Below are 12,721 nucleotides of genomic sequence, written 5' to 3'. Positions count from 1 at the left end.
GCTCGGCAGCAACTTAAATACAATTTCGTGTCCATTCTCGGGGGCATGATGATGAGCTTGCCTTATTATTGCGATAGCAATTATATGGACACTCAAAAGCAGATTTCTGCCGTCGGCGTTGCCGTCGTCATCGCCGTCGTCATCGCCGTCGCCGTCGCCATCGCCGTGAGGTTCCGTATGACGTCAATGGAGATGAAATCGTCGCCGCGCGCCGAACGCTGTATGTGCGAGTGAAATGGCGCGAGGGGCGCGCGCTTTCACGGGGAGTGAACGCATGGCGGAGAACAAACGCGCGTTCTGCGCCGTAATCCTTTAAGGGCTGCAGAAGTAGGCGTCTCTTCTTTACAATCACCATATATGTAGAGCAAACGCGCCTTCTTCCGACGCGCGAAAGGCCGTTGGGGGGAGGGAAGGGAGGCGACGTTTAGCTGCGGCACCAAGTGCCTATTTATATCAGAGGCTCCGGCAACAGTCACCAACGCCGCACGCATTTTGAGCGAACGCGGGCAAAACGCCGACGGCGTCGACAACAGTTCTGCGTGTTGCCGGTGCTGCTGCATGTCCAAGTTTATACAGCTGATAAAGCTAATATCATTACTCCGTATAGCTCTCTACAAATTTGCTATCGCAATTGATGCTTCGCCTTTCAGGTGAAACTGCGACAACTTTTTCTTACACTAACTGCATCTGTAACCCATGACGTAGGGCAAACGACTGAGTTTGTAGGGCTGCTTTCGAATCGCAGAAGTCTTTATTCGAAGTGGGTGGTTATCAGTTGCTGGCGGCATTCCTGTTGTACTGAGATCTCAACTGCTGACTTCGCTTCGGGTGTAATCAGTTTTGGACGATAAAACTGAATGACCTTGACAAGGATGCATAACTTTGGGAATTCCTTCATTATGATATTTTGCTCACACTAAATGTTTCCTCGTAGTGGAGTTTACGGTAATTTTGCAACTTACGCGATTTCATAATTATGTGATTCATTGTTATTTCTGAAGAATACGACCCCCCACTTTCTGCATTACGTCAGTGTGCGACAGATCGTCAGTGTGCGATCTACATGAATCCGTGTGTCGCAGCGTTTTCTTTTTTTCTCTTTTATACTGTTAGGGCTATGTACTTACCAGCTGTAGTGGCTACATATTTTTTTGTATTCCTCGCAAACTACAAACTTTTGTGAACTTCCGAAAAACATATTCAGTAATAAAAGGAATATTTTGGGGCCCTTTTCTCTTCTCCCTCTTTTGTTTGTTTTACAAGTGAAACACACCTGAATGGTACGGGATAAACAACGAAATATTGCGAAAAACAGAACGTTTACTTGTTTTTGTTTTTTTTCTGGAGCATAGAAAAATTGCTCCAAATTTCTAGCCCCCCAGAATGCCAACGTAGAATATAAAAAAAAAAAAACATTCTGCAGAAAGAGGACTACAAGGGGCATTTTCTGTACAAGAAGTTTCCTATCGAGAGCAGTGAAACCAACACAGAATAGGTATCTTTTTGTGTTGCATGCTTGTGGTTCAAAGCTTTTAGGCTTTGTTTATTTATGATTTATGTTTTCGTGTCACCTTGAAATTATCAGATCAGCTTAATCTCGTATTTCTTGTGGACAGTAAGCATCCCACTTTATTTCTAATGTCTTCTGAAAAAAAAATCCGAATACAAACGGCGTTCTTTGTCGGGGCATTCCAAATTTCTGAACACTTTCAATCTCTAGGTTGAGTGGGGTCATCGGCGATTAGTCCGGCAGTGTAATTGAAAGCGGTGACTACGGTGACTTGCGGTTATTGCGCTTGCTCGTTCGGTTTCGCGATAAACGTTCCTTCCTTCGCCGAATGATGCGCCAATCGCAAACGTGCGTATACGCCCTCGAGCGACCGTTCGAGGAAGGTCCCGTGCCGAAACCTTTCCGACGTGGTTGACGGGCTTCGTCCATGGCCAGTTTGAAAACAGGCGTTTGTGGCATGCCGTTTCGGGACCTTCCAGCGACGAACCGAGGCAACTGCGTCGGACGAACGTCGAGCAATAAATTTCCTCGTGGAAGCACAGCCAGCATTCTTCCTTTGTTTCACGCATTCTCCGCGGCTCGTCGAACGTGCCGAAGCGTCCGCAACGAAGAAAAAAAAATAAAGTGGAACAGAGTGCAGCGCCTGGGATTCGTGTTTTTGAAGGAAGTGATCAGACTCATTGCAGGCTTATTGGTTCTTGCTGGGCTGGTCTATACGTGTACTTGGCAGCCGAACGGACGTTAATTGGAGTCTAACGGAAACAATCGGCTTTTGTCAGAAAAATATCTGTAGGTGTGTCTTACGCCGTCGAAAAATAATCAACGAAAGCATGATTGAGGTCTGCACCGTTATGGCCTGAGTAGTGTGAATCAAAAGAAAGTGCGCAGAAATAACAGGCTGGGCGGTAGTGAAGCGCAAGTTCAGGTGCAATGCGACAATTCACGTTCCACATTAATTTAAAAAAAAGATAGTACAAACAGCGGTTTATGGCAGCATTATGAGAACTCTGTAATGCTCGCTAAATGTCTGAGAATAAGGTCGGGACTGGTAGTTTATTGATCTCGAATAAGCATTTCATTAGGGAGAAAAAAAAATGCGAGACAGAAAGAGAACACGTAGGAATGTCCGAATAGAAAAGTTTCCGACTTGAACTCAGCACCAAGTTGTCAAAAAATAATGTTGAACATTCTTGTTTTCCCCAATAACTAGTGAAAAGGAGACTGTATCACAAATCAACAAACAATATCTTTATAGTTTTCACTTCAAGATTAAAATTAAGACTACTGCGCAGCGGATTCAAATGAACAACCACCATGATATGGCAGTATGTCGGTCAGAAATGCAGGTAACGCGAGTGTCAAGTGGAACGCATATGTAGACAATAAACTCGATGCTTCCGCCAGGACCGGAAAAAAAGTCTTTTTCAAGTTCATCCGTGGCAGATAGCACAATTGTTGTTTTCGAGATGGATTACTCATGAGGCGCACATTATTTGCACGAGACACTGAACTCCATAATTTTGGGGGTTACTAAAGTTTAATAATTATATTCTTAAACTAATAACCTTCCGGCACCCAATGAAACTTGCAAATCCTAGCCGGGGAGTTCTGACCGCGTATCTACCCGGAACTAATTCTCAGTATGACACCAGTTTCGAGATATTAATTCCCAAACTTTGCGAAGAAATACATTGGTGGTCCAGTGATCACTTGGTGTTTCAATGCATGTAACGTATTGTATTACAAAAGTAAGTGAACAACAGTCCATTTTTACCGCAGGTATCACGGCGCATATCTCGAAAACGGTGTGATCCACGAAATTGTTTTCAGTTGGATATCTTGTAAATCCTAATATGGCCTGCATAGTAATCAGTTAAAAAAACGAAATCGTTAATTTGCGTAATTAGTCAATTATGCATTTCAATTTCTCGTGCAGAGAATAAATATCCCCCTGTTTGAGTAATCCACGTGAAAAAATTTAAATGCGGCCAGATGCCACGGGCAATTTTTAAAACGTTTTGGCAGTTTTCCCATAAGCACCCAGTGTAAACAAATAGCAAGGGAAAGGCTGTTATACAACTTGTGTTGTCGTAACAATAATTTAGACCATCTGAATCCGAACAAGATTAGGTGTATGCTGTTCAAACACTTAAAAAAATGTTATAAAAGTACATGACTCGCAACATAAATATTCAGCCACATAGCCCCACATGCAAAGTTTAGTTTGGAAACATTCCAGGATCTCCATAGGCAGCAAACTTTCGAATTATTTGATAACCTAAGTCTGCACTTGGACGGAACCACGATGGGTCTATCGAATCGATCCGACTTACGTGGAAACGGTTTACTGCGCTGCATGCTATTTGAGCTACGGCTCCAGTGCACCAGCAATGGGTCCGTCCATCCGTCCGTCCGTCCGTTCCCTCGTTCGTTCGCTTCTATTACCACGTGTTTCGAGCCGCATTCTCTCCGTGAATTGATTCAAACAGGGCAGATAAAATAACAACGCAGAAGCTCGAAAAAAAAACAACTAACGGCAATCACCATAGAAATACGTTGCTTATAAGTGCCCTACATGAAGTGACGGTACATGCACACCGCGCATATAATTCATTCGATTCATCCGTCCAAGCTCCTCCTTCGCAGACGCAGCGTAGACAATGCGCGTTCCTCCTTTCTTTATTCCCCCCCCTTTTCAATACGGATGGGATTTCCGCAAATAATTAAATCACATACTGGAGTTTACGTGCGAGAACCAAGCCATGATTACGAGGCAAGCCTTATTGGCGGGCTCTGGGTTAATTTTGACCACGTGAGGTTATTTAATGGGCAGCCAATGCACGGTACTTCGGCTTTCCTGCATTTCGCCCCCCTGTGAAAAATGCGGCCGCCGCGGCCTGGATTTCATCCCGCGCCCTCGGGCTTGGCAGCGCAAACGCCATAGCCACTATATGCCACCACAGCTGGTGATTTCCGGTCTTGTGCCGCTCACTGATGGAGAGTGTAAAGTCAACCAAGAAGCTGGTCCTTTATCATAATTGTGACCGTCCTATAGCGGAGACATGTTTTCCACCGGGTATGCCATTCCTGCTCACTTGCTGAAGCAAGAGTATCAGGCTGTTAAGCCGGCCTCCGAGATTACGGGAGTTCTACGCGATCTCAGAGGCGATTCTCATGCGCTAGTTCATCGGAGCAGCAGCAACACGCTGCAGGAATTTGACGTTGGTATCTGCACTTCATTTCTCTGCTTCCTCTTATTAGTCTATAAGCGAGGTGCTGCGACCGTTCGTGTACGTATCTATATCTAGAAACAGAAGACTTGCCCCAAAAGAAGAAAAAAGGAATTAGTGCGACGTCTTTTATGGTTGTAGAGAAATTTTAGGTTCTTAACTCTGGTTTGAAGCTAATATGCTGCCAGGTAAAGGAAACCCAGAAGGCAATTCGGTGTACTAAACCATAGAGCGTCGCCCTGAATGACTGAACGCTAGTATAGCGGTGCATTTTTAAGTAGCGGCTCATCGCGCCATTGTTAACTCTGTAAAGATGTTGTTGAGACTGCAATATTGAATCTACGTAGTTGAAAATTTCCCACAACGGACCGAGGAGGCTGTCTTAGCCACACGTGTGAGCACTATCGAATTGTGGCCTCCGTTTAGCAGCCAGTAAGGTTTATCCTCTGCTTCCTCGAAATGATCTGGGACAGTGAATGCCCGAGTAACGGTGGCTCGAAGCGCTTGAAGCGCAATCCACGGTCACGAAAGACGGACAGATTGAGAGCGTGAAGAAAGCAGAAGCAGACACGTTGAGCCGCGCGTCACAGGCGAAAAATACGGAGCGTCTGACCCAGGGAGACGAACTTCGTTTTGCAACCGTGCCGTCGCTCGCGACATGTTATGTCGTGTTTAGGGGTTGGGAAATTCTCTTGAATGTGCTGCGCGATATCCGCCCCGTACTCTGGCCTTTCTGAGAAACCAGCACAACGTTAAGAAAAGAGAGAGGGGAACTCATCCGAAGGGAAATATTTACGCTTTGGTCATATTACAAAAGAGCAATGTGCTTTCTCCATATGAAAGAAAATGGGAACGGGTTGAGGGGAGGAGGCGTGGAAAGAAACTAGGGTTTCAGGCCGTGTTCGATTTGTAAATCACTAAAGACGGCGCAGATACAGTTTTCTGTAGCTGGCGCCATCTCGCAGTGCTTTTCTGGCCTTGACTCCAACGAGGTGCCGATGCGAGACACAGATATCTGAATCCGCGCACGTGTCCACGCATTCGGAGCGCACCCGCCTGCCGCGGCGGAATACGGTGGGTCACCTTGGCAGAGAGCATAGCTTCCTTGGGGGCCATTTACGATTCAGCAGTACGTGCGTGCTCGTTGGTGCGTGCGCGCGCGTGTGTGTTTGCGTGTCTCGCACGCGTGCGAGAGCGTGTGTGAGCGCGAGTGTTTGAGAGTGTTGCAATTTCGACGAACAGCCCACTTACAACACTTCCACGGAGATGGAAACGCCAAAACACTGAGGTTTTCGCTACGACCCGTCATCGCGTAAACGGAAAACAACTTTTCAAGGATAAATCAACACAACCATCGGTAGCCAAAGGCACTCCAGTTGTAACCGATGAGCCGCATACCAGGGACCCGTTGACCTTAGCCGGTTAGGACAGTTTAGCAAAGGAAAATAAGCACGTGCCAGTGGCGCAGCCAGAAATTTTGTTCGGGGGGGGGGGGGGGGGGGGGGGGGCTCAAGTTCCAACGCGGCCTTCTCCTTATAAAAGTTGTCGAGGCATCAAATACATGAACATTAACTGCATTGCCATTGCCAATGTCATTGTATATTAGATGCTGCAAACGAATTATTTAACGCTACGCACTGTCAAGACAAGTAAATTATGTATTTTTTCATAGAAGCATAGCTTCGTATGCCCCAAAAATTGTGGCAGGAATAGCTGATATCAATGCTTCCGCGTTTTTTTTTTTTGTCTATCTAATAACTAAAGAAAATATCACGTCAACTTTAGAACTATATCAGTTCAAAACCAGCAAAGCAGTGCATGCGGCTGATATGAAAAACGTAAAGGCCATAAAATTAACAAGTTGAGGACAAATATTTTAATGAATCTTTGTCATTCAACAGCCTTGTTTACATTTTGTACATATGCAACGGCCAGGGAAAAACCTCAATGACGCTGTCCTTCGTTGCAATGGATTGCGCAGGAGCAGATGTTACCGGTCGTATATTGTAATTGCACCGAAATTATAGTCGCAACAGTGAGTACATATAAAAAGCAGAAGTTCCGCAAAATATACATAAGAAATGCGAAGATAGAATGGAATATACAAATGCGAAGATAAACGGCAAGAAAGTGTCGCGTGAAACCAAGTTCGCTGCCTGTATACACAAAACATCGCAACAAGATATTTAAATGTACGTATAAGTCTGCAATAAATCTACTTATCTAAGGAAACGTCACTGTATTTAATGCGTCAAACAAGACAAATAAACATGTTGCGCAGTCACAGATAGTAAACTTCACGCATACGAGTATAAAGACAAGACGATCCAGGTAAGAACAAAACTATGATCTCAGAAATCGTGATATGCATTTGGGCCATGCTACGGTCGCGACAGCACCATGTGGCTAGAATAATAGAAAAAGAATGCAAAAATCAATGCGAAAATGTGTATTTTAACTGCCTGCACAGCGGCAACAATTATTCTGCACCCTAAATTAAAGAAGGCTATTGCTTCGTTTCAAAAAACCAGTAAAAACATGTAGCTAAAAAGGAAAGAAAAGGACAAACGAAAGCCACAGATGATGCGGCAAGTTGACTTACCCAACATCCGAGTGCGTTTTTGGGAAACGCCGCGAGTGGCGGGCTTTCAATGAGCAAGGTCAGTCAAAATTGGTTATTGATGTACCCGTAATTCTTGTATTCGCAGGATAATTGATCATCATGCTAACTGTTACAATAAACGGTGAAATTTCCTGTGGTTTTAAAAGCTAATGAACAGTCATACGTTTTCATAATTACGAGCATATATAGGAACGTGAAGGAACAGATATTTTTACATGCATTTATTCTTGCTGCTTCGCTATCTAAACGATAAACTTCACTCGGCGGGGAAGTTTAGCGAAGCGTTCAATAAATTCGGACACGTTGATGGCGACGTCTCTGTGGGCGTATAGAAGCGCCAGCATAACCATGCGTTCCTCAGACATTGTAGAGCGCAAGTGGGTTTTTTTTTTTTTTAGTAATCTCATGTTTGAAAATCTCTCTGCGCTGGCAGTGGCACTGGAAGGGTGACTAGAATCTGCAGCAGTTTGTACACATGTACATATAACTTGCAGTCTCAATAAGAGAGGGCATCTATTCCTGTGCTAAAACCTAAAAACACTTCTTCGGTATCGTTTCCTCAGCACCACGCTCAACAAGATAGACAGCCGTCCTCTCACGGAAGCCAGAATTCTTGGTCCTCGGTCCCAGCCGACGTCGGAACGAACTGCTTTAAAAGCGCTAGTACGCTTTTTAAAAGAAACAGGACTTAGTGAAAAGCTATAGAACGTGCGGACTGATACGTTTCTTTTTCTTTTCTTTTTAATCTTCTCTTGTTTTCTAATCTTTTCTGCCCTTACCCCATCCCCCTGGGCAGAGTAGCCAACAGGACACTTAACCTGGTTAACTCTCTGCCTTTCATCTCTTATTTTCCTTCCTTCCTTCCTTCCTTCCTTCCTTCCTTCCTTCCTTCCTTCCTTCCTTCCTTCCTTCCTTCCTTCCTTCCTTCCTTCCTTCCTTCCTTCCTTCCTTCCTTCCTTCCTTCCTTCCTTCCTTCCTTCCTTCCTTCGATATCGTTGACATCCTTGTTTAGGTACCTTGCACAAACAGCAAGCTGTTCGATTCCAGCAATATCCGTCGTTTCGTCAGCACGTATGGAGAAGCAGCCTGCAGCGTTTAAAGTTTGCATCTAGGCTTTCTTTGATAATTTCACCACAAATTTCTATAATTTGGTTTTGTACATCTGGTTTAAATACGAGCGATTACTGGGGCAACTTTCCAAATGGTTCTTCAGATTCTTCACAATCAGCTCGCATGCGAAGAAGCGCTTCGAAAATACCAGTATTTTCAGTGGGGGCTTTGCTTAAATCTATAGGACCACTGTCGCTATGGCCACGGAGAGCCACACCTTTTCGCCCGCAAAAAAGAACTGCCTCAATAATAGGCCGTTAACTTTCTCCTCTTTCCTCTTATTTTACTTTGCCTGCCCTGGTCCAGCTGATCAATCACATTGGGCACGCTTCCTGAAAATGTTTGGAGAAAATTATCAGCTGCCAGCTGACAGTCACGGTGTTATTTAGTATTTGTGTGCGTGTAGAATATTGCGAGCTCAGGCTTCCATTTCAGGAGCGGCTTGCACACGAGGGCTTCAGTGCGCGCATGTTGGCCCAAGTTTATAAAAACATTAAACTCATAAAGTTCGAGAACTGAAAATAGCACTCCTTTGGAAATGTCAGTGCACCTTTCGCGTCAAGAGTTTATGAGAACTTTATACCCATCAAGTTTCGGAATTGAAATCCATGCGCTCCGTAGATTCCGGGGCCGCTGCGAGATGCCGCGACGCGCCTGCTCGCTATCGAAAAGCCCTGGAAAATTTGTGCTTGGCTGGGGCTCCTTACGTTATGTGACTCCAGGTGCATGGGCGTTGCAACGAAATCCAGCCAGAGTTCGCAATTTTCGCGCCGAAATGTCTTGTCGAGCGTCAAAAAAACATGGTAGACAAAATCCAGAATGATTCCCGGCGCCGGTGGTTGTTTTGGTCGGCGGTGCATGACAGCACGAAAAAATTTCGGGGGGGGGGGGGGGGGGGGGGGCTGAAGCTTCATCAGCCCCCCCCCCCCCTCCCCCCTTGGCTACGCCTCTGGCACGTGCAGTACCAGAAGGGCTCTCTACAGCGGCGGAATTTTCTTTGGACTTTTAAAGTATCACACGGGAATGAGGAGACGTCAGCGTTGTCTGTACAAAGTAGGAGTATGATATTTTCGAAGAAATCAAGCTTGGCGCGAAAAGCGAGGACTTTAGTTGTTTCTCTGGCATGCTACTCATTTAATGTGACAGCAGCACACTCTCAAAGCGAACAGCAATCTGGTGCTGGTGATGTTGCGATAGTCCTCAGCTGTAGAACGTATACCAACTAATGTAGATAGGCGAAGAATCGTGTCTAGGCCACCAGTCTCCGGTTATTCCGAAAAAAATATTTAGTTTTGTTCGGCATATTAATGCTTGTTTAGTCCGCACACGCCACATTGACCTGGTGAAATTTCGCGGTTTTGTGACGTCGCCTGACAGACATGAGAGGTGGGCGCAGCTCAAACAATTTTGACTTGTAGCGGCGGGCTAATAACTAAGTAGGCGTAAAATTTGAAATACTTTTTACTTTTGTTTTGAGGAGGGGTGGGGCGAGGGGGCGACGGCATAATGATACATAATCAGTGTGTACACGTTATATCAGATGATGAGTGGTCACGTTTCTCGTGACTTCGCGTGACTTCGCGTGACAGTTAGGTTAAGTAGGCGTCTCCCGAAAATGTTTAACCATTTGAGGAAGGCGCCAATGGTGGAAATGGGACAGGGACAAATTGGAATACTATTACGTTTTAGGGCCCTAATGTATACGAGCGTTTTTTGCATTTCGCGCCCCATTGATATGCGGTGGCGACATCAATTATAGCTAGTCAATCTAGATCCCATAACAGCTATCGCTGCAAAATTACAACATAAAAAAGCGCACAAATGCAAATTGACTCCTGACGTTTCAATAGAAAGTGGCCCTGACGTTCACACAAGCGACTCCGCTTCGAACATCGCGCGACCTCGGCAGACGCGTTCGAGCATGTCTTCATTGAATGTGTCTCAATGTTGCATATATTAGCACTACCCTAATTAAAATTCAGTGATCGAGCATCGCTCGTTTGTCAAACGTTACGCAGGACATGTACGATACATCGAGTGATTTGCGTTTTCAGCGACATCTCACCTTGGTGGATCTAGTAGCGCAAGCTGGCTGCGTTTTGCGCTTACGCAATGACTCGAGCCTCGACGACGTATAGATGGCTCAAGTGAGGGTGCAACCTTCGCACTACACCATGCGAAGGCGCCCGCCTGGCCTTCGCTGTGGCCACAGCCCCTGAGATGTCGATTCTGTGAAAATGAAGCTTCCGCTAGGCGACCTTTGCCGCAAAACATGCCGGTAGCAGCAGTCCTTAGAGAGACGAATTAAGGGCAAACTATATTAAGATGCATGTTGTGCTTGTACCATCACAAACCCAGCTGAGCCCTCGAGATTAAAACGCACGAAGGTCAGGATAACATGATTCTATAGTTACCGGAAATTCACCGGAAATATTCCCAATGGCAGTGCCCCGGCCGGAATACCGCTGGTATTTCTTTCAGTGTTGCCTTGAACGCAAGTGCAGCGGGAAAGCGACGAGGACTACTGTCGTCATGGCGACGTAAGGGCTGCTGCGCATGCGCTCTGAACGTAGCGAAATCGGTCTATTGCCTTGATTATTTGTGCTCTGCGTGTGTGCGTGTGTGCGCGATGGAAATGTGCAAAAAATTATCTGTTTCTTTCGCACACTTCTGTATGCTGACCGCCTACTCGAGAAGTTTATTTTACACCTCGCTCGCTTGCCCCGATGGTACCTGAGCAAAAAAAAAATAATGTCATTAAACTGCACCTCTACTGACATTCTATTAAATGCAGCATGGAGTTAATGAAAACGCAACAGAATCTCAACGCTGACATTTTTCATGGAATAACGCCTCAATTTTCGCCATTCTCACCTTTTTAATGTCATGCATTGCCTCCTTTCCTTGTATAGTTTTGCTTTCTGGTTTATTTCGTTTTTTTTTCTCCACCCTCATTTACGTCTGATTAATGCCTGCTTCTTCATCTATAAGCAAAGTAGCTGCGCACAAACTCACATAAAAATGTGTATTTGCTTGCTTGCTTGCTGCCTACGTCATACATTTTGTGACATACAGAGCTTTTTCATTTCCTCTTCTGTTTACGTGGTCCAGTTGTCAAACAACGGTCACCGGTGAAAGATAAACAAGTACACGTGTCAGGATACTTGTTACCTTTTTGACCAAGAATGGTCAGTAACATACTGAGTGGTGCATACCCAATGCCCCAAGCTGTATATTCGCAAGTTTGGGCGACAGGAGATAGACACGTACATCGTACGGAAAAGAGGGCGAAGTTCCCAAAGAATGCTGATCGCAATAACATCTCATGGGTAACCTTCCTTCTTCCGAAGAGTCATCTGCTTACGTACTAAAAACGGTAAAGTTATTACAGCTTCGAAAATGTGTGTCGGCACTCCATTAGGCGCTGTGTGCTTTTAGTCACTACCACTTGTTGTGGTATAGCAAATGTATAGGGAATGTTGCCAGCGTGAGCATTTTTTTTTTGTTCAATACCACTTCCAGAATACCTTCAAGAGGATACGGCAAGGCGTGTGCGTTCCTTCTCATTGCTCTAGGAGAGAACTGGAAGCGCTCGTGGCGAAAGGCGAGTTGTGGTCACTTTTGCCAGTGAATGAGAGCTTCATGGTGTGCTTTCATTTTGTTTTTCTGGCTGCACTGCTCACGTTGCATCAGTTACCAGGCACGAGACACTTCTTCCGCGCTTAAAATAAATTGTAAAATTTATTGTCGTGCGCATGTTTGATCTAATTTAAGCTGACACAATCGATTTGCATGACGCAGCATGCAAAACGGTGTGAACTGCTCACATCACTTCATTTTTCTGCCTATCCATCTCGACTAGCATGCTAGACATGCCACCAGCCAAACCTCTACAGGATCCATTAGATCTGTCTCTCACTCTCTCTGCAATCAAATCTTCCTTCCTGTCATAATTCCTAAGTTAGAATTTACTGGCATAATAACTAACACATCTGCAAGGAAATACAGCAGATTGCAAACAACGTAATTGCATATTTTAAATATTTAGACAGTGCAGCCAAGGAAACCTCTCCACTTTTCCCTAAAGAACCTGTCCCTCCCTCTCTCTCTCTTACCTTTGTTTTCTATTTTCAGTGCTCAACGGGTCCAATACATCAGTCGCAGTGTCAGCGTGCCGCTCTCGGAGCGACTTCAGCATCACCCAAGTGCAGCTGGCAGTAATGTAAGTCCAACTTGTTCAACATCTCA

The 12,721-nt window shown here is 45.2% G+C and overlaps 1 protein-coding gene across 1 annotated transcript in view; it reads left to right on the top strand.

Annotated features, from left to right (window-relative positions):
• The window catches only part of LOC119445764 (uncharacterized), an 86,950-nt gene that overhangs the window by 22,816 nt on the left and 51,413 nt on the right, over nucleotides 1-12,721 (top strand). The window contains exons 3-4 of the mRNA XM_037710043.2: nucleotides 11,996-12,077; nucleotides 12,608-12,695. Coding sequence (XP_037565971.1) covers nucleotides 11,996-12,077; nucleotides 12,608-12,695 — 170 coding nt within the window. The remainder of the gene's footprint in view (nucleotides 1-11,995; nucleotides 12,078-12,607; nucleotides 12,696-12,721) is intronic.

This window comes from Dermacentor silvarum, chromosome 3 (genome assembly GCF_013339745.2).
Source record: "Dermacentor silvarum isolate Dsil-2018 chromosome 3, BIME_Dsil_1.4, whole genome shotgun sequence".
Taxonomy (NCBI): Eukaryota; Metazoa; Arthropoda; class Arachnida; order Ixodida; family Ixodidae; genus Dermacentor; species Dermacentor silvarum.
The sequence above is the reverse complement of the archived record's forward strand: the minus strand, read 5'-3'. Positions and strand labels throughout refer to the sequence as shown.